Here is a 17,834-nt window from a genome sequence, read left to right as displayed (position 1 = left end):
GAGCTGACCTTGTTTCCGATCCTGCGAGGCGAAGGAGGCGAGGAGTTCGAACACCACCGGCTTGCCTCCGGTGAGCTATTGCTGGGTCTAGGAGCAACGGGGAGGAGAAGATAGTGGCAGCATCACCATGGACTAGATCACTACTAGCTTGCATCTGGATGTAGGAATGTGCTGAGCGGGCGGGACACCGGCGGCCACCAGGGACGAGGAGACCATGGCGGCGGCTGCCCGGTCGCTGACGACGATGTGCAGCGCGATGATGTGGTGGCCTGGGGACGGAGCCAAGCGACCTAGATGCCGAAGTAGGAGGGGAGGAGGCAAGGAGTAAGTGCCATGGGAGTAACCATCGTCCACCGTGGAAGCACCGGATCTGCCTATCTGGGCAGCCACCGCCGTCGACGAGAGATTGGGGAACAGGCTGGGGAGCGAGCTACACGGAGAGTCGTTTTGAAGGAGAGGGACCCGAAGCAACTTAGTTGAGAGTAAACGGACATATTTGCACAGAATTGTGTAGTTATGAGTACAGATCCATCCTCTCGGATCTGTAGCGTACATGTCTGATCCAACGGCCCAGTATCTTTTTTCTATTCTTTTACTGTAAGCTCTGTTTCTATACTAGTCGCCCCCTGATGATCATGGCCTAATTGTTGTTGATGTTACTTCATTGTTGCATCATGTTCTGGACGCTACAGCCGCTGAAGTGCTAGCCCTACCGAGGGAGTTGGAGCTATTGAAAAAACTTGATTGTCCGTCAGTGCATGTTGAGTCAGATTCCATGGAACTAGTTCAGGCATGCAATGTCCAAATCCGGGACCTGTATACGATGAATTTGGTTGAATGCTTCCTAATCGCTCACATAGTTAGTTCCATCTCCTTCCAGCATTGTTTGAGGCAGGCAACCCATATGGCCCACAATCTAGCAAGGCATACTTTTTAGTCTAGGACAACACTAACGCTCACACGTGTGGTGTGAGTCAAACCCGCCCACACGCCCTATAGCACACATATTGTGCCTCGTCACTGCATGCATGCATGCGAGAATCTTTTTGAATTTTCAGTTTTCAAAATGTTTTGTCTTTTAAATGAAAAATCTGATGAAAGATTCGTTTTTACCATTAAATCCCTCGGGACGAGATCTTCAGAACTAGATCTCATATCAATATATTTTGACGATTTTTTTTGGTTAAAAGTTGTCATGTCTATTGCACATGAATTGCCATAATATTTACACTGAAGTTGCCATAATATGTTTCGGCTATTTGCTTCTACATTAAAAGTAATTTTTGACATATTATAAAATGGGAAATTAAGAAACTAGACTTGCCATGAACCATAAACTAAAATTGCCATTATACATGCACTTAAAATTGCCATGGTTCATACAAAAAATAATTTTCATGATCAAAGTACTGGAATTGGCATCATCAAAAAACTAAAATTGTCATGCTCTACAAACTAAAATTGTCACGTGGCAACTTTAGTTTAAGCACTATGACAACTACAGTGTAAACATCATGACAACTTTTGGGTAATTTTTTTTCCATCAAAACATATCAACAATGGGTCTAGTTTTGAAGATCTCGTCGAGACGGATTTAATGGTGAAAACAGATTTTTAATTCAATTTTTAATTAGGAGATAAAACATTTTTAAGCCAAAAACCAAAAAAATTCCTGCTGATGTCATTTGTTCATACGTGACAAAATGAGTGGTGATGAAGGCGTGTGGGCGAAGTACAAGATGCCACATGTGTGGATGTTAGTCTTTTTGTTAGTCTAAGGGTTCCCAGGGAGGCGGGTTCTCCAAGTTTTATATTACACTAGATCACTGATGGCGTGCGTTGGCGCGCCCGTCTATTTGAACAATAAATATATGAATTCATGAAATATATAAGTTTGCACAAACAGAAACGTCTATTAGTCAGTAATGGAGAGAAATATCATATGTACACATGGGCTTTGGTATAAGTGTCCACTTGGTAAATATATCTAATCTGTATCTTCAAGACCGATAATAAGCAACAACACAAATATGAAATAAACATATACCAGTATACATATATAGTGCACCAACGAAATCTTCATTGTTTGTGAATCTTAAATTTGGTTAGTTGCTTTCGAGTGCTCAAAGTCTCCCATAGTTCACTGGCTGCAGCAACCAGATTATGCCAACAAAAATGACATAATTAGATATCCTTGTGGCCGCTGGCAACATCCACGCCTTTGGTTGGCTGCACCACAACTTCCCCATAAATTACAATTTTTGCAGCCTAAAAAATGAGATATGAGGATATGAACACTTCTATTTAAATAAAACTTGGAAAATTTTAACTGAACTAAATTTATAAGTATGTATCATAATATTTTACGTTTTTAACAGATATTAAATAATAAAAACATATACATATCCACTTACACACAAGAATTAGAGAGATTCAGAACAGGGCAAGAAACACATCCGTCTAGTTGAATAAAATAGTACGGGAATGAGCATCAAGCTAAGAGAAGCATGGGAATGCAAAATCCTAATTGTGAAGTACTGACAAGATAACCAATTGCCAACAGCGACCAAGGCCGAGCTGGCGATCAGGAAATTAGGAAGCAGGTTATCTTCTTCCAGCGTGCTGGTGGTTAGCATGTACTCTCTCCGTCCGGAAATACTTGTCATCAAAATGAATAAAATGGGATGTATCTAGATGTATTTTAGTTCTAGATACATTCCTTTTTATCCATTTTGATGACAAGTATTTTCGGACGGAGGGAGTATGAATCGAGACATGTAATAGGTAGTTTTGATTAGTAGATGTATTTCACTATACCATCGGTTCTGTTGGTCCTGGAGTCGCCTTACAAAATTTCTTACTGAAAATCCAAAGCCTGCATCTTACCTCATGTGAAATCGATTGTGTTGTTGGTGTTCCTTCACAAGGTTGATCCACGTGATTTGCATCTCATGAGTATATTTAGGAGTTTTGGATTTCCATCCCTTGGTCTTGTCAGAAAATTAACATGAATGTGATGGAATATGAAAATGGGTTTGTCAGCATCGGTGCAGTACACAGGGCCATGGGCCAGACACATTATGGTTGACACAAATAACATGAAGATCATACGGTTCCTGTACGTGGGCAGAGCAATCAGTGAATGTAACATGTTTAGAAGTAAATCAAAGAACTAAAGATACAAATCTCAAGATTAACGTACACTTTCTCCAAAGCATGAGAGGAGCGCTGCTATGACTTTCTTAGAAATTCTTGTATGCTGGTCCATCCAAGTAGTTTCATATCGAGTACAACTGGAGAGTTTGGGCATGGGAAATTAGACGGAGAACACATCAGTATATATATGTAGAAACAATTGATAATTGGAACCCGTGCATCACCTTCTAACCCAGCAGAACCAGCCTGAAATCTGTCAACGTGTGAAACCTGCGTTATTTAAAACAAAGAACAGTATCACTAAAAACAGAGGAAGAATTAGGTGAAGAGGAGATGCAGCAAACAAGGAGAATTGAAACGGCTAGAGACTTAAGCATCATCCATCCATCGCTATGTGCTGGAGAATGGTTTGCCAATGTGAGCAGTGTGGGAAAGGAGTAGCGGCAAGGTTGGTATTATATGGGCTCGCATGAATTGAATGGAAAACCTGAATTGCCATTGTAACTGACCTGCCCGAAGCATCGACTGGCATTAATCGTGGCTTCTTTTCCGCATTTTTCACTTTCTAAATAACCTGCTACATATGGCAGGAAAAGTAGGTGGTACTTTTGATTATTTCAAACAATCATAGAGAGAAATCATATCATACAATAGAAGGTATGTACTGGCGTACTACAATGAACAGATTGTGAGATGAGGCATAATTAAAGGAGGCATAAGAGGAAACTGGTACTAACCTCTCCGTTAGCCATTAGATCAGCTGTAAGAACCAAAGAAACCAACCAGAACGTAGCGAAAATTCCTACTTGGAGAGAAGTTGTAATCATTTAAAATTATGAAGACAACAACTGAGAATTGGAACCAGCACATCACCTTGAAACCAAACAGAGTTGGAACCTGAGCATCACCCATCACTTTTGTACTGGAGATTGGTTTGCGAAAATGAGCCCAATAGGGGCAAGGTTGGGATTTTATAGGCTGGCATGAATATACGGAGACATGATTAACCTCTCAATTAGTCAATTGGCATACATGATTAACCTCTCAATTAATCAATTGGCATGAATATGAATATATAGGCGATGAAATTTACCTCTCAATCAATCATCGTTCGCGATTGAACTTCATGGCTATTGGCCGCCACGCCCCATCTGGCTGTGCCGCTCGCATCCATGCCCCATCCGGCCGCGCCGCTCTCGTCCGTGCGACCGAACGGACCACGGACGCATTGTACGCCTCGTCCGTGCAAACCTAGCGCAGCCGCCGATGCAATCTGAGGCCAAGGTTAGGCAGCGCAATCGGAACAGAGGGTCGCGAACGTCCATTGTTTTAGGGTTCATCTCTTGCGTTTTACACTTGTGCGTTGCATTCGACAGGATGGTAGTACAGGCCTAGTAGGCCAGTAGGCCCAATTGAAAAAATCACAGGATGAAGGAAGCAAGAAGAATTGCTGCAGCAGTAGGCTAGGAGAAGCAAAGCAATATACCTCATGGTCAATTATGTGGCTCTCCTTTGGGCTACATGATAATTGCGATGTGACATTGACTGATGGTCACGATTGACACGTACGGGTTCTTTCGATCTCTGATCACCAGTTCCAATGAATGTGAGGATTTCTTTGAACACGACTCACTGCAGGGATAATTGACAATAACCCCAAATAGCAACATCAAATCAGAAATTAAGAATTAAGTAAGAAAAGAAAAACTTATCTTCACCCTTTGCGTCCCTAGAAAAGCGTGGCTGAGGTATACTCCTGGCACGGCTGAGTTCTTGCCTTACCGACCCAACACTGCCTTTCGCGCTGTTATAGCTACCACGAAAACGAAGAATCAAGCAGGGGGTGGAGGGTGGCTAGGGTTCTTCTACCGCGAACGAAAGAGAGATGGGGGCGTGCGGAGATGGTGCTTACACGTGACAGTGGCGACATGACCCAAAGTCGCCGGCTCGCCGGCTCCACCACTGGCGCGGTTAAGGCTACCAAGGACCTGCGAGAGAGAGGGGAAAGGGTTGAGGCGAGCGAGCTATCAAGGGAGAAAGCGAGATGAGGCGTCGTACATGTGGCAGTGGCGACATCACCCGCCGCCGCACAGATAGGGTGCACCGTCGCCATGAGATCCATGACTGATCGATCCATCTGCTCCTCGTTCTCTTGCAGCAACCGTCTGCATCGGCCTCTCAACTCTCACGCAGCGTCAGATCCCCTTCTTTCTCTTGCAGACGCATCGCCGGATCCCCTTCTACTTTCTCTGGCAGACGCAGCGACAAAGTAGTTTCTACATATTGTTTTAGGATGGCAGTATAGGCCCAGTAGGCCAGTAGGCCCAACTGAACGTAAGACTCCAAAATGCCACCAGAGCAGCGGCCCGAAAAAGGCTAGCGCAGCCTGACGCGGGAGTTAGCCGGCACACGAGATTAGGTGGGACTAACAACGAATTGGACGGCCAAAAATGATTAAAAGTGACGATCCAACGATAAGTAATGTTGATGGCCTGAAAGGGTTTGGAGGGTGCTCAGCTTTAATATATCTAAATGATGCTTTGCATGATGTAAGTCTATTTAAACCTCAATTAATTGCATCATATTCCTGTCAACAAATAATATTTATTTAAGGGGAAAAAGTGGATTCCAATTTTAACCCCCTACTTAGGCATTTTTTACGCTAATTACCTCATTTAACATATTTTCATACAGGTCACCCGTTTAGCGATTTCCCCAATTTATTACCCTTTTAATGTATTTTAGGTCGCACATGGCTCCTCTATTCATTCTTTTGCTGGAAAAGTGTGGTTGGAGTTATTTCCAAAATGATGCAACCTAGAAGCAAATGTGGTGAATAAGAATAAGGTGAAATCAACGAATAAAGAGTTGCATGACATCAAGAAGAAACTCCTCAAGGCGGGGCGGTGTGTATGTACACCTGATGACCGTTATAAAATAATAGTATATGACTAAGCCATTGAACTCTGCACTTAGTGAGAGAAAAATTGCAGCGTAGCACACCACGTGTCCCTAACAACCTAGACCTACCTGATAGATTGCTAAATGGGGTAAAAATTAACAAACCTTTCTCTAAATGAGGTAAAAACTCAACCCCCCCCCCCCTCCAAATGAGGTAATCTGGATGAAAAACTGTTGAATGGAGTTATTTGCATCAGAAATGTTCAAGTAGAGGGTAAAAACAGGAATTCATTCGAGAAAAAACAAACAGAAGTAGAAGGATAGCAGTTGGCCCATACAGAAAATGTGAGCCCACAAAGGGGCAGCCGGTCGCAAACCACTTCTCGTTCGGCTTTTCCTCACATTAAGGCTATAGCTGGCCAAATGGGCCGGTTTTTTCGGGCCGGCCCGTGAGCACGCCGGCATGGCCCGCCTTGGGCCAGGCACGACACGGGCTAAACGGGCCGGGCCAGGCACGCGGCACGCCTTGGGCCGTGCCTGGGCCTGAAGGCTAGGCATGCGGGCCGGCACGGCACGACCCGATTAAGTTTTTTTTATTTTTTTTATATATCTATATATGGCCCAATATGTAAAAATAGGCTAAAAATGCTCAGTGTGTCAAATAATAGGCTGAAAATATGCGGCCCACCGTGCTAAACGGGCCAACATGCTGGCCCGTTTACTAACTGGGCCGTGCCTGGGCCTAAGGGCGCAGCACGCGGGCCGGCACGGCACGGCCCGTATAGTAATCGTGCCCTGGCGGGCCGTGCCGGGCCAGGCACGATTATAATGGGCCGGGTCGTGCCGGGCCGGGCCGGCCCGTTTGGCCAGGTATGGCCCGCTTTCCCCCACCCTCTCGGAGTATCGCGGCATCCGGGAAGCAAGGCGATACGATGCCGGGGAGCGCCATCAGCGGAGGCGCGGCAAGGGCGGCCGCGGTCGCGTGGTGGCTGCAGCGCCACCAGCGACTGCCTCCGCCGGCGGACCTCCTGCCACGCAGCCTCCTTGACCGCGCGGTGGAGCTCGCCAGCAAGACCGCCGCCGCCGTCGCCCCAGATTTGGACCCGGACCTGCCCTGCTCACTCGGCTCGTCCTCCCTTCCTGACCTCTGCGACGGCTTGGTTGGTAATTAGTGGTACGGATCTGGCAGGAGGGTTGCGGATTCGTTGTGCGATTCCGGGATGTTCTCAGATTGGATAGCTACGCAAGACTACCCGAAATGTTGTTCTAGGAGTGTTCGGTTCCTCTCCACTCCTGTAACTTCGCTCCCGGAGCGGACCATAGTGCAGCGTATTTTGACGGAGCTGCCAAAATCGAACTCCTCAACTCCGCGGAGCGGAGAGACTCCAAACAGGGCCCTAGTATGTCAATAACGGTCCCTGGTTATGCTTGATTTCATCCTTGTTTGAAATTCATGTCTATTCACGGAGTTAACTGAGGATCCTTGGAATACCTGATGTCTGCCTTTGTCTTTAACCCATGTCTTCCAGCTATGTATGATTTGTTTTGGTAAAAAAGAAAGCTGCTACCTAGAAATTCTCATGGTATTCTAGTACGTAAGTACTCCCTCCGTCCCATAATATAAGAGTGTAGTGTCAAAAACGCTCTTATATTATGGGACGGAAGGAGTAGCAATTTGATTTGGGCTATTAAAGTAAGAAATTAATAGGTCTATCAATGATAAATGGATTGTCTGAAATAATAGAGTTTGTGTTGCATATGGGCCAGGCTTGATCCTAGCTTAGAACACATCAAATATGTTCGCTGGACTGACGCTGCATTGTACTGAACATACTTACTTTACATATAGACTTCATTTTGCAGAAAATGGTGCAATCACTCAAAAATCTTGTAAAATGCTCATGCTCTTCTGTAGTGTTGGACTACCAACTGTCAGGGTTTCTTCCTACTGGTTTTCTCTATCAGCCTGTCTTGCAGATAAAAACGGTTCTGTCAATCTGGCTTGAAGCAGTTCTACCAGACCGGTTATGCCGTGTGATGAGTGTGGACTGTCAAGTTCAGTACTCGGCTTGTGGAGATATAGCTGGAGATCCATGGAGCAAGCTGCTACACATAAGTGAGGAGATGTAGGGCATTGATGAAAAAAAAGGTAAGACGTGCACTTTGCAATCACATTAGCTATACATTATTGCATTTTACATCAAATCCTGTCCTGCCTAGACCGTTTCTTACCAAGCACCGCTTGCTTGTCTGTCCGTGACACGACGAAGCTCACCAAGTAGGTGTAGCAGGGAGGTATCCTGGACCTCCATGCCACTGCTTGGAATGCCCCTTCAGATGTAACTCGCCCGGACAAAACATCCTGTGCCGTTATCCTGGGAACCTCACTGATCTGGGGAGAGGGCTCGTCATAAATATCTCGCATCACGAAGACATTGGTTGTCTTGGCCATTGTCCACATGTACACAGGCTGGTCCTTTTGTAGGAGATTGGTCGGGTGCTCTCCAAACATGCTGAGATGCTTGCTTGCGAAATCTCTCAAGCATCTCAGCACTCTGCGCCAAAATCGTGTGTCAAGATTGGTTCTCAGTAAGCTGGCAACGATGTTCGCTGCCACGAATGATCTGTTCATGTGGACGGCGATCTCCATGCCGAGGGCTGCCAGATTAGGATGCTCACCAGGGTTTGTGCTTCCGAATGCAACCGTCTTGAAGAAATACCAGTAAGCTTCTTGGGACAAAAATTTCAGCATAACAGACTCTGCCGTTCCTAATGATGCTATCTTCTCTGAACGGCTGGTGAGTATGATTTTACTGCCTGGCGTCATGTGGCTTGCTGCCGAGGTGTACAACCCCCTCCATGTTTCCTCGTCCATGTCCCCTGCTAGCTCAATCACAGCCAGTGAGTCTCCACGCGGGCTGGAAGCAAGGTTCTGATGCTTGATCACACCGCTACCTTTTAGAGTAGCCAAGTTTCCACCATTGAGATCATTCCCGCTGAAGAAGACGATCAATGAGAAGCGCCTGCGCACCCTCTCGTCGTGGCAGACATGCTCAACAAGTGTACTCTTTCTGACTCTCGCTGGACCAATTATCGGCAGCACACCCAGACTTCCATTCCTTGCAGCCTCCCTACAAATCAGAAAGCTCAAAATTGTCTCCTTCTCCATCTGCAGGCCAAACATAACCTGATCATGAGACAAATACGCGCTGTAAGGTTGCCGGGAGATTCGAGGATAGCTGGCCAAGAACATCACGAACTCCTGCATGTCACCAATCATTCTCTCAAGGCTGCTAAGCATCTTGTCGAGATTGCTGCAGCTCCCGGCATCAAGCACCAGGTCCCTGCTCGGGGCATCGCACACGGAGAAGAAGGTACGTCTGGAACTGGAAGGGCTGAATCTGGACAGGGCAAATGAACGGCGAGTGCTCGCCTCGCCATCGGCCTTGTCCCTGTGCGCTCGGTATCTGAAGGTGTCGAGCGTGTAGTAGCCTCTGTACATACCTCGTCTCAACATCTGGAGCTGCTGGAGCATCGCCTGGTTGGTGATGTGCCTCCCCTCAGCCTCCTCGACGGTGGCATCGATCCTTAGCAGCACTGCCCGTAGCCTCTGGAGCTTCTCCTCCTCTGCTCCCTTGGACTGCAGGTATCTCTGGGTTACCATGGACAGGGCTCTGCTGACAAGATCACCCACGATTGCAGAGAGAAGCGGCTCCATTTTGGAAGGCCCCTGCAATATTCCTGGTGGGATAGATCAATCCACCAAGAAGAGAATAGGGAAAGGCAAGTTGTGGTTCAGGTTTGAGGCATAGAAGTCCTCAGTTCCGCCCATGGACGGATGACCAATTGTAACTTTGACAACAAGGCCGCCGAAATTGACATAGCATGACCCAGCGAGTCAGTAACAACTAGTAAAGCGAGATGCTTTTTTTCAATCTCTATCTCTATCTCAAAAGAATGTAATGTTCCCATTTCACCTCTCTTTCTTCCGACCTTCCTTATATACGTCTCACTCTTTCATTCTCTTTGATTTATTCCTCCCATCTCTGATTTTTCTCCCATCCATTCTCTCTAAAATAGAATCAAATTGTCTCATGTATTAATAACTTACGAAAATGAAAACATATTTTGTTTGGTAAGTCATTACCAAATAAGTGCTTAACAATAAAATGGCAGGTAAATTATGACGATTGCATACAAAAACTTGACAAGATTTTAGCACATTATCTCTACTCCTAATGTCTGAGTTTTTCTTTTTTAGCATCAGTACAGACACAAGCGCTCATATACACGCGCATACACTCACCCCTATAAACGCACACACGCACACCCTACCCCTATGAGCACCTCTGAGAGACTGAGTCGGCATATCATCTTGAGACTTACGAAGCCACCGTAGGCGCCTCGTCGTCAACGGGAACGTCTCCTCCCACTGAAAGCGCACCGTCGGAAATCCTGAAATAAATCCAGGAATAATGCGAGCACCAGGATTTGAACCTTGATCATTTTTGTTTGGTTGATAATTGTGCAGTGCAGCACAATGGGTCACCATCTCACCGATTTGGTGTGCTCAGTTAAGAGCACTCCTAATGTGTGAGTTGGTAGGATTGCGTCCATGTCTTTTTTTCGTCTGGTTTTTTTCGACCCCTCCCCCACCCATTTTCTACGGGTTTATTTTTCTCTTCACTCTTTCCTTCAAAATCAACACTTTCCTAAGGTACAAAATATCACAGGTCTAACTTTCCTAACTTACCTAAAACAATCGATTATTCTCATCAATGCAATTTGCTTTAAGAAATAAAATAATGAATTCTAAGGAAACAAATAACAGAATTTAAGGAAAATTTCAATTGACCACTTAACCGACATATATCTGAACCTTCATTCTCCAAATAAAAATCAAACAATAATTGAGAATTATGACTTACCTTTTCTGCGCGTGAACCCTCACTGCCAGACTGGCGGAGCGGTGCCATTATGGGCAAAAATATTTATATAAAAATGCATCTCTCATTTTTATACCTGGACATCGTACGTGACCGCATCGAGCGCCCACACTGGCGTCCACGACCGCATCAGGCCACCGCATCGAGCAGAGTAAATTACACAGAAGTACCACAATTCGGGCATTGGAAGCAAATTGGTACCAAGGTTGGTAATTTTTACGTGTCAGTACCAACTTTGGGGCGAGACGTTGCAAAAAAGGCTAAAACTGATGTTTATATGTATTGACGGGAAAACTGACCAGTTGGGCCCGCCTGTCAGGTGCTGACGTGGCATCTTTTTTACAGAAAACCCCCTTGCTTTATACTTAATCCCATAGATGCCCAATTATTTCGGGAAAAAATGCTCCTGTAAGAGCCTTTTTTTCGTTAGTAATTTCCACCATCGATTTGGACTCGTTTGAAAATTTGCGTCGGTTTGAGCATCAGTAATGTCTGAGTTTTTCTTTTTGAGCATCAGTATAGACACAAGCGCTCATATACACGCGCATACACTCACCCCTATAAACGCACACACGCACACCCTACCCCTATGAGCACCTCTGAGAGACTGAGTCGGCATATCATCTTGAGACTTACGAAGCCACCGTAGGCGCCTCGTCGTCAACGGGAACGTCTCCTCCCACTGAAAGCGCACCGTCGGAAATCCTGAAATAAATCCAGGAATAATGCGAGCACCAGGATTTGAACCTTGATCATTTTTGTTTGGTTGCTAATTGTGCAGTGCAGCACAATGGGTCACCATCTCACCGATTTGGTGTGCTCAGTTAAGAGCACTCCTAATGTGTGAGTTGGTAGGATTGCGTCCATGTCTTTTTTTCGTCTGATTTTTTTCGACCCCTCCCCCACCCTTTTTCTACGGGTTTATTTTTCTCTTCACTCTTTCCTTCAAAATCAACACTTTCCTAAGGTACAAAATATCACAGGTCTAACTTTCCTAACTTACCTAAAACAATCGATTATTCTCATCAATGCAATTTGCTTTAAGAAATAAAATAATGAATTCTAAGGAAACAAATAACAGAATTTAAGGAAAATTTCAATTGACCACTTAACCGACATATATCTGAACCTTCATTCTCCAAATAAAAATCAAACAATAATTGAGAATTATGACTTACCTTTTCTGCGCGTGAACCCTCACTGCCAGACTGGCGGAGCGGTGCCATTATGGGCAAAAATATTTATATAAAAATGCATCTCTCATTTTTATACCTGGACATCGTACGTGACCGCATCGAGCGCCCACACTGGCGTCCACGACCGCATCAGGCCACCGCATCGAGCAGAGTAAATTACACAGAAGTATCACAATTCGGGCATTGGAAGCAAATTGGTATCAAGGTTGGTAATTTTTACGTGTCAGTACCAACTTTGGGGCGAGACGTTGCAAAAAAGGCTAAAACTGATGTTTATACGTATTGACGGGAAAACTGACCAGTTGGGCCCGCCTGTCAGGTGCTGACATGGCATCTTTTTTACAGAAAACCCCCTTGCTTTATACTTAATCCCATAGATGCCCAATTATTTCGGGAAAAAATGCTCCTGTAAGAGCCTTTTTTTCGTTAGTAATTTCCACCATCGATTTGGACTCGTTTGAAAATTTGCGTCGGTTTGAGCATCAGTAATGTCTGAGTTTTTCTTTTTGAGCATCAGTACAGACACAAGCGCTCATATACACGCGCATACACTCACCCCTATAAACGCACACACGCACACCCTACCCCTATGAGCACCTCTGAGAGACTGAGTCGGCATATCATCTTGAGACTTACGAAGCCACCGTAGGCGCCTCGTCGTCAACGGGAACGTCTCCTCCCACTGAAAGCGCACCGTCAGAAATCCTGAAATATATCCAGGAATAATGCGAGCACCAGGATTTGAACCTTGATCATTTTTGTTTGGTTGCTAATTATGCAGTGCAGCACAATGGGTCACCATCTCACCGATTTGGTGTGCTTAGTTAAGAGCACTCCTTATGTCTGAGTTGGTAGAATTGCGTCCATGTCTTTTTTTCGTCTGGTTTTTTTCGACCCCTCCCCCACCCTTTTTCTACGGGTTTATTTTTCTCTTCACTCTTTCCTTCAAAATCAACACTTTCCTAAGGTACAAAATATCACAGGTCTAACTTTCCTAACTTACCTAAAACAATCGATTATTCTCATCAATGCAATTTGCTTTAAGAAATAAAATAATGAATTCTAAGGAAACAAATAACAGAATTTAAGGAAAATTTCAATTGACCACTTAACCGACATATATCTGAACCTTCATTCTCCAAATAAAAATCAAACAATAATTGAGAATTATGACTTACCTTTTCTGCGCGTGAACCTTCACTGCCAGACTGACGGAGCGGTGCCATTATGGGCAAAAATATTTATATAAAAATGCATCTATCATTTTTATACCTGGACATCGTACGCGACCGCATCGAGCGCCCACACTGGCGTCCACGACCGCATCAGGCCACCGCATCGAGCAGAGTAAATTACACAGAAGTACCACAATTCGGGCATTGGAAGCAAATTAGTACCAAGGTTGGTAATTTTTACGTGTCAGTACCAACTTTGGGGCGAGACGTTGCAAAAAAGGCTAAAACTGATGTTTATACGTATTGACGGGAAAACTGACCAGTTGGGCCCGCCTGTCAGGTGCTGACGTGGCATCTTTTTTACAGAAAACCCCCTTGCTTTATACTTAATCCCATAGATGCCCAATTATTTCGGGAAAAAATGCTCCTGTAAGAGCCTTTTTTTCGTTAGTAATTTCCACCATCGATTTGGATTCGTTTGAAAATTTGCGTCGGTTTGAGCATCAGTAATGTCTGAGTTTTTCTTTTTGAGCATCAATACAGACACAAGCGCTCATATACACGCGCATACACTCACCCCTATAATCGCACACACGCACACCCTACCCCTATGAGCACCTCTGAGAGACTGAGTCGGCATATCATCTTGAGACTTACGAAGCCACCGTAGGCGCCTCGTCGTCAACGGGAACGTCTCCTCCCACTGAAAGCGCACCGTCGAAAATCCTGAAATAAATCCAGGAATAATGCGAGCACCAGGATTTGAACCTTGATCATTTTTGTTTGGTTGCTAATTGTGCAGTGCAGCACAATGGGTCACCATCTCACCGATTTGGTGTGCTCAGTTAAGAGCACTCCTAATGTGTGAGTTGGTAGGATTGCGTCCATGTCTTTTTTTCGTCTGGTTTTTTTCGACCCCTCCCCCATCCTTTTTCTACGGGTTTATTTTTCTCTTCACTCTTTCCTTCAAAATGAACACTTTCCTAAGGTACAAAATATCACAGGTCTAACTTTCCTAACTTACCTAAAACAATTGATTATTCTCATCAATGCAATTTGCTTTAAGAAATAAAATAATGAATTCTAAGGAAACAAATAACAGAATTTAAGGAAAATTTCAATTGACCACTTAACCGACATATATCTGAACCTTCATTCTCCAAATAAAAATCAAACAATAATTGAGAATTATGACTTACCTTTTCTGCGCGTGAACCCTCACTGCCAGACTGGCGGAGCGGTGCCATTATGGGCAAAAATATTTATATAAAAATGCATCTATCATTTTTATACCTGGACATCGTAGCGACCGCATCGAGCGCCCACACTGGCGTCCACGACCGCATCAGGCCACCGCATCGAGCAGAGTAAATTACATAGAAGTACCACAATTCGGGCATTGGAAGCAAATTGGTACCAAGATTGGTAATTTTTACGTGTCAGTACCAACTTTAGGGCTAGACGTTGCAAAAAAGGCTAAAACTGATGTTTATACGTATTGACCGGGAAACTGACCAGTTGGGCCCGCCTGTCAGGTGCTGACGTGGCATCTTTTTTACAGAAAACCTCCTTGCTTTATACTTAATCCCATAGATGCCCAATTATTTCGAAAAAAAATGCTCCTGTAAGAGCCTTTTTTTTCGTTAGTAATTTTCACCATCGATTTGGACTCGTTTGAAAATTTGCGTCGGTTTGAACGAACAAATAAAAAAAACAAAAATTAAATCCCGCCCAGGATTCGAACTGCCGACCTGCTTTTCCACAGCGACGCGTGCTAGCCACCCCGCAAGAGCATCGCTCGCGACACATAGCACGCGAAGCTCTTTTTATACTAGCTCAGGAACGCTGGGCCGGCCCACCCAGGACTGCAATTTTTTTTTCGTTTCACACTTACCTGGCGCGCGTGTTGCGGCTCATTCATGGGAGCTCCTAGTCGGCGCTGTTAGGCCGGCCCATTTGTTTTTCCCTTTCTGCCAGAAAGGGCAAAAAATTATACGCAGGTAACAAGACTTGAACACTAGACCACACGAACCAATTCCGGGTGTGCCAACCACTACGCCATGGTAAGACATATGTTTATCATCTTCGTCGGCTTCTTTTTATTCTTTCTGCAGCTCGCGAACCTCAGACCCTTCCGCAAACTGTTTTTTTAATCTTTTTTTCTCTTTTTATGTAACGGTTTTCAAAATGCACGAGTTTTTTAAAAATTTGGACAAAAAATCATTGGTTTTTTTTAAAAGTTCATCAAATTTTAAGAAAGTTCATCGCATCTAAAAAATGTTCATCAAATTTGAGAAAAGTTCATTAAAACTGGAAAAGCTTCATCGAATCTGAGAAAAAGTTCATCGAATCTGAAAAAAATCATCAATTTTGAAAAAAAACATCAGATTTGAAAAAATAGTTCAACGGATTTCAAAAAAAGTTCATCAAGTTTGGAGAAGTTCATCAGATATGAAAAAAAGTTCATCGGATTTTAAAAAAAAGTTTGTCAAACTGACTGCATAATTTCTTATTTTATACTGAACATTTTTAATGCATGATGAACTTTTCTTTAGAAACGGTGAACATTTTTCTTATAATATGAACGTTGAACATATTTTGAATGCAAATTGAATATTTTTGTAATATATGTTGAAATATTTAGCTCCTTAATAATACTAATATGTAATCGCAAAAAATATATGTATTAATATTCATGATTGAAAAAACAGTAAACCAGTGTGCAGCCTCGCTGGGCCAACCGCCGGCCCAACGTCTTTGGGCTATATAAAAGGTCTAGCCTGGAGTACGTCGCGAGCGCTGCCGTGGCCGAGTGGCTAGCGCACTGCGCTGCTGAGCCACGGGTCGGCGGTTTGAGTCCTGACGAGTCCAAATCGGTGGTGAATATTACGAACAAAAAAAAGGCTCTTATAGGAGCAATTTTTTCCGAAATAATTGGGCATTTACGTGATTACGTACAAAGAAAGGGGGTTTTCTACAAAAAACATGCCACGTCGGCACCCGACAGGCTGGCCCAACCGGTCAGTTTCCCCGTCAATACGTATAAACAACAGTTTTAGCCTTTTTTGTAACGTCCTGCCCCAAAGTTGGTACTTACACGTAAAAATTACCAATCTTGGTATCAATCTGCTTCCAATGCCCCAATTGTGGTACTTCTGTGCAATTTACTCCATCGAGCGCCCATGGCCCCACGCTAGCACCGTAAATAAAAAACAAAACGAACGCCCACGCACACCAGTACGCACTCTGCACGCAGCCAACTCTACCCGCCCAGACGCGAGCAAACCTAGCTCGGCAGCTGGCCAGGCGTGCGGGGCGACCGACGATGGGGGCACGGGGCAGCCGACGACGGCGGCAGGCTGGAGGCTTGGAGGGCTGCGGCACAGCGGCTGCTAAGCGAGGGCAGCAGGCGGCGGCGGCAAGCTCCAGTGGGCGACGGCCACAGTCGGGGATTTTTCTGGTAATCCCCAGGGTCCTGTCAGGCTGGCCCAACCGGTCAGTTTCCCCGTCAATACGTATAAACAACAGTTTTAGCCTTTTTTGTAACGTCCTGCCCCAAAGTTGGTACTGACACGTAAAAATTATCAATCTTGGTACCAATCTGCTTCCAATGCCCCAATTGTGGTACTTCTGTGCAATTTACTCCATCGAGCGCCCACGGCCCCACGCTAGCACCGTAAATAAAAAACAAAACGAACGCCCACGCACACCAGTACGCACTCTGCACGCGGCCAACTCTACCCGCCCAGACGCGAGCAAACCTAGCTCGGCGGCTGGCCAGGCGTGCGGGGCGACCGACGATGGGGGCACGGGGCAGCCGACGGCGGCGGCAGGCTGGAGGCTTGGAGGGCTGCGGCACAGCGGCTGCTAAGCGAGGGCAGCAGGCGGCGGCGGCAAGCTCCAGTGGGCGACGGCCACAGTCGAGGATTTTTCTGGTAATCCCCAGGGTCCTGTCAGGTACGAGGTGTCAACAGGCAGCCCATCTTCTTCAGTTATCGGATGGCCCTGGCGCAAGACGGTTCGGCGCATCAAACGGCTCGCGGATGCTTGCCTTACCCACCAACCATTACCGTTTACTGTTCCGTTTCATTTGCCGTACTGTGTTGTTTCTTCCATTTGCCATCGCAACTATAAAGCTAGCAGTTGGCCTCTGTAATGGCTATCGAATTATGTGGAGAATATCCCTATGATACAACCATACATCTTATATCAATACAAACCCTAGTTCTGCTCCTACTTTCCCCTTTCTCTCGCGTGAGATCTGAGATTACTTTGTTCGATCCGCCCCAAATCCCGTGCGGGGTGTGACAATTGGTATCATGAGCCTAGGTTATCCTTGGCAGTGCAGCAGATCGGAGCTGCGATGGTGATTCTCACCCTTCCCTCCCTTTTCTTCGGCGGCGACGATGTTGGTGGCGTTGGCGGCGGTGTAGGTGGCGCTGGTGGCGGTAGACCCATTC

The 17,834-nt window shown here is 45.2% G+C and overlaps 2 protein-coding genes and 2 long non-coding RNA genes across 4 annotated transcripts in view; 1 reads left to right on the top strand and 3 right to left on the bottom strand.

The window, feature by feature from the left end:
• The window catches only part of LOC119276968, a 2,537-nt gene extending 2,090 nt beyond the window's left edge, over positions 1 to 447 (bottom strand). Inside the window, exon 1 of the long non-coding RNA XR_005136875.1 lies at positions 9 to 447. This is a non-coding gene — a long non-coding RNA (uncharacterized LOC119276968). The remainder of the gene's footprint in view (positions 1 to 8) is intronic.
• A 1,481-nt stretch (positions 448 to 1,928) lies between these two features.
• On the bottom strand, positions 1,929 to 5,345 carry LOC119281512. Its single transcript, XR_005138446.1, has 11 exons — positions 5,215 to 5,345; positions 5,069 to 5,144; positions 4,643 to 4,969; positions 4,250 to 4,547; positions 4,030 to 4,134; positions 3,894 to 3,916; positions 3,666 to 3,730; positions 3,381 to 3,426; positions 3,203 to 3,293; positions 2,887 to 3,116; positions 1,929 to 2,268 (listed from the first exon to the last, which is right to left on the bottom strand). It is a non-coding gene; the product is annotated as an uncharacterized LOC119281512 (long non-coding RNA).
• A 1,597-nt stretch (positions 5,346 to 6,942) lies between these two features.
• Positions 6,943 to 7,646, top strand: LOC119276965. The gene is made up of 2 exons (XM_037558148.1): positions 6,943 to 7,326; positions 7,457 to 7,646. Exon 1 carries the CDS (start codon positions 6,990 to 6,992, stop codon positions 7,227 to 7,229), a length of 240 nt encoding a protein of 79 aa, XP_037414045.1. The 5' UTR covers positions 6,943 to 6,989; the 3' UTR covers positions 7,230 to 7,326; positions 7,457 to 7,646.
• A 545-nt stretch (positions 7,647 to 8,191) lies between these two features.
• Positions 8,192 to 9,912, bottom strand: LOC119276964 (putative disease resistance protein RGA4). Its single transcript, XM_037558147.1, has one exon. The coding sequence runs from the start codon at positions 9,773 to 9,775 to the stop codon at positions 8,258 to 8,260; it is 1,518 nt and encodes a 505-aa protein (XP_037414044.1). The 5' UTR covers positions 9,776 to 9,912; the 3' UTR covers positions 8,192 to 8,257.
• Positions 9,913 to 17,834: the final 7,922 nt, after the last annotated feature.

Source organism: Triticum dicoccoides, chromosome 3B (assembly GCF_002162155.2).
Source record: "Triticum dicoccoides isolate Atlit2015 ecotype Zavitan chromosome 3B, WEW_v2.0, whole genome shotgun sequence".
Classification (NCBI taxonomy): domain Eukaryota; kingdom Viridiplantae; phylum Streptophyta; class Magnoliopsida; order Poales; family Poaceae; genus Triticum; species Triticum dicoccoides.
The sequence above is the reverse complement of the archived record's forward strand: the minus strand, read 5'-3'. Positions and strand labels throughout refer to the sequence as shown.